This window comes from Lathamus discolor, chromosome 1, assembly GCF_037157495.1.
Source record: "Lathamus discolor isolate bLatDis1 chromosome 1, bLatDis1.hap1, whole genome shotgun sequence".
Lineage (NCBI taxonomy): Eukaryota > Metazoa > Chordata > Aves > Psittaciformes > Psittacidae > Lathamus > Lathamus discolor.
The window spans coordinates 6,293,614-6,295,300 of record NC_088884.1 but is presented as its reverse complement, the minus strand read 5'-3'; the positions used below and the strand labels follow the sequence as shown (position 1 = coordinate 6,295,300).

General features: G+C 61.6%; 1 protein-coding gene across 1 annotated transcript; it reads right to left on the bottom strand.

Annotated features, from left to right (window-relative positions):
• Positions 1 to 213: 213 nt before the first annotated feature.
• Positions 214 to 1,093, bottom strand: LOC136011793 (calmodulin, striated muscle). The gene is made up of 2 exons (XM_065674213.1): positions 593 to 1,093; positions 214 to 396 (listed from the first exon to the last, which is right to left on the bottom strand). The coding sequence occupies exon 1, from the start codon at positions 1,081 to 1,083 to the stop codon at positions 634 to 636; it is 450 nt and encodes a 149-aa protein (XP_065530285.1). The 5' UTR covers positions 1,084 to 1,093; the 3' UTR covers positions 214 to 396; positions 593 to 633.
• Positions 1,094 to 1,687: the final 594 nt, after the last annotated feature.

Sequence of the window (1,687 nt, the reverse complement as noted above, 5' to 3'; positions counted from 1 at the left end):
AACTCTGCTCCTTGTGGGAAGAAAAGGATGGGGGGGAGTGGGGAGGATGGAGATGACGTGGGGCCTGGATGCATTGAGTCAATGATTTGGGGGGTTCTTTTTAGCTGGGACCCCAAACCGAAGCTGAATGAAGCACTGGCAGCCAGCGGGATGTGGGGGGACATTTCTTTATTGGACTTGGTGTGGTGCCCACCAGAACCTCTACAGACACAAGAGGTGCATCCCATGGGGAGCCCCCCCGGGTCCATCTGCACCCCAAGCCCCATCCTGCCAGGCGGGATGCTTGCAGCCAATGCGGGCACAGGCTGGTGTTGAAAGAGGGTTTTCCAGCCCTGGATGGTGGAGTGAAGGCAGTAGGGGATGGAAAGGTTGGGAGACCACCAAAGCCTCCGTTCCCTATGAGAAAACGAAGCAAAACGTGAAGAAAAGCACCATAAACATGGATTTTTCCCAACCACCAGCACGAGTCGCAGGGCAGGAGGTGGTCAGGATGGGGGAGATGCAAGACATCGGAGTAGACGAGATGGACCCCTTGGTCCAGGGCTTCCTACGGACACCGGGTTGGGCACGGAGCAGCATCCCAGCGCGTTACCTGTGTGACTGGGGCTGGAGGTCGTCGCTGCTGATGGGATCTCACTTCTCCGTCATCATCCTCACGAACTCCTCGTAGTTGACCTGCCCGTCGTTGTTGCAGTCGGCCTCCTTGATCATCTCATCCACCTCCTCGTCCGTCAGCTTCTCGCCCAGGTTGGTCATGACGTGCCGCAGCTCCGCCGCGCTGATGTACCCGTTGCCATCCTTATCGAAGACGCGGAAAGCCTCCCGGATCTCCTCCTCGCTGTCCGTGTCCCGCATCTTCCTCGCCATCAGCGACAGGAACTCGGGGAAGTCGATGGTGCCGCTGCCGTCGGCATCCACCTCTCCCACCATGTCCTGCAGCTCGGCCTCCGTGGGGTTCTGCCCCAGGGACCGCATGACGGTGCCCAGCTCCTTGGTGGTGATGCAGCCGTCGCCATCCCGGTCGAAGAGGGAGAAAGCTTCCTTGAACTCGGCGATCTGCTCCTCCGACAGCCGCTCCACCATGGCGTTCCCTGCTCCCGGCGCTGTCCCGGCACGCCGCGGAGCCTCCTCCCTCCGGCCGGCCGCTCCCCGGATGAGGAGGAGGAGGAGGCAGGATTGGAGCATATGGGAGAGGCCAAGCTATGGGATCATTGGGAATGGGTCAGCCGGACCGCCGTGGAGAGGAGCTTTGGGGTGCTGGACCACCTTTGGGCCACGCTGGCTGCTGTCCTGCTTGCTCCATGGGTGGCATTCCATAGGGCTGGCTCCTAACGAACTTCCTAATGAAAGGATTCATGCTGTGGCTTGCCTGTGGTTTCGGGGAGAGGCGGGGTGTTGGTGGCAGGGGGGTACACGCCGTTTGGGGCTATTTTAAGGCAGTTTTGGCTGCGTTTGGAGGCCTCCAGACCTGCATTGGGGGGGATTGTGAGGGGTGCCCATCCCCAGGGCCACTGTAGTGATGCCGGCAGCGTTGTCAGCGCTGCCGAGGAAGGTTTCCCTTGTGCAGGTCCAGGCAGAGCCGGGCTGCCCAGGGCCGGCGTGCTCGGTGCTGATGGAGACCTGAGTCAGCTCTGACACCTCCCCTGGCTCCCGAGGCCCCCCCCCGGGGCAGCCGATGTGGTGGTGC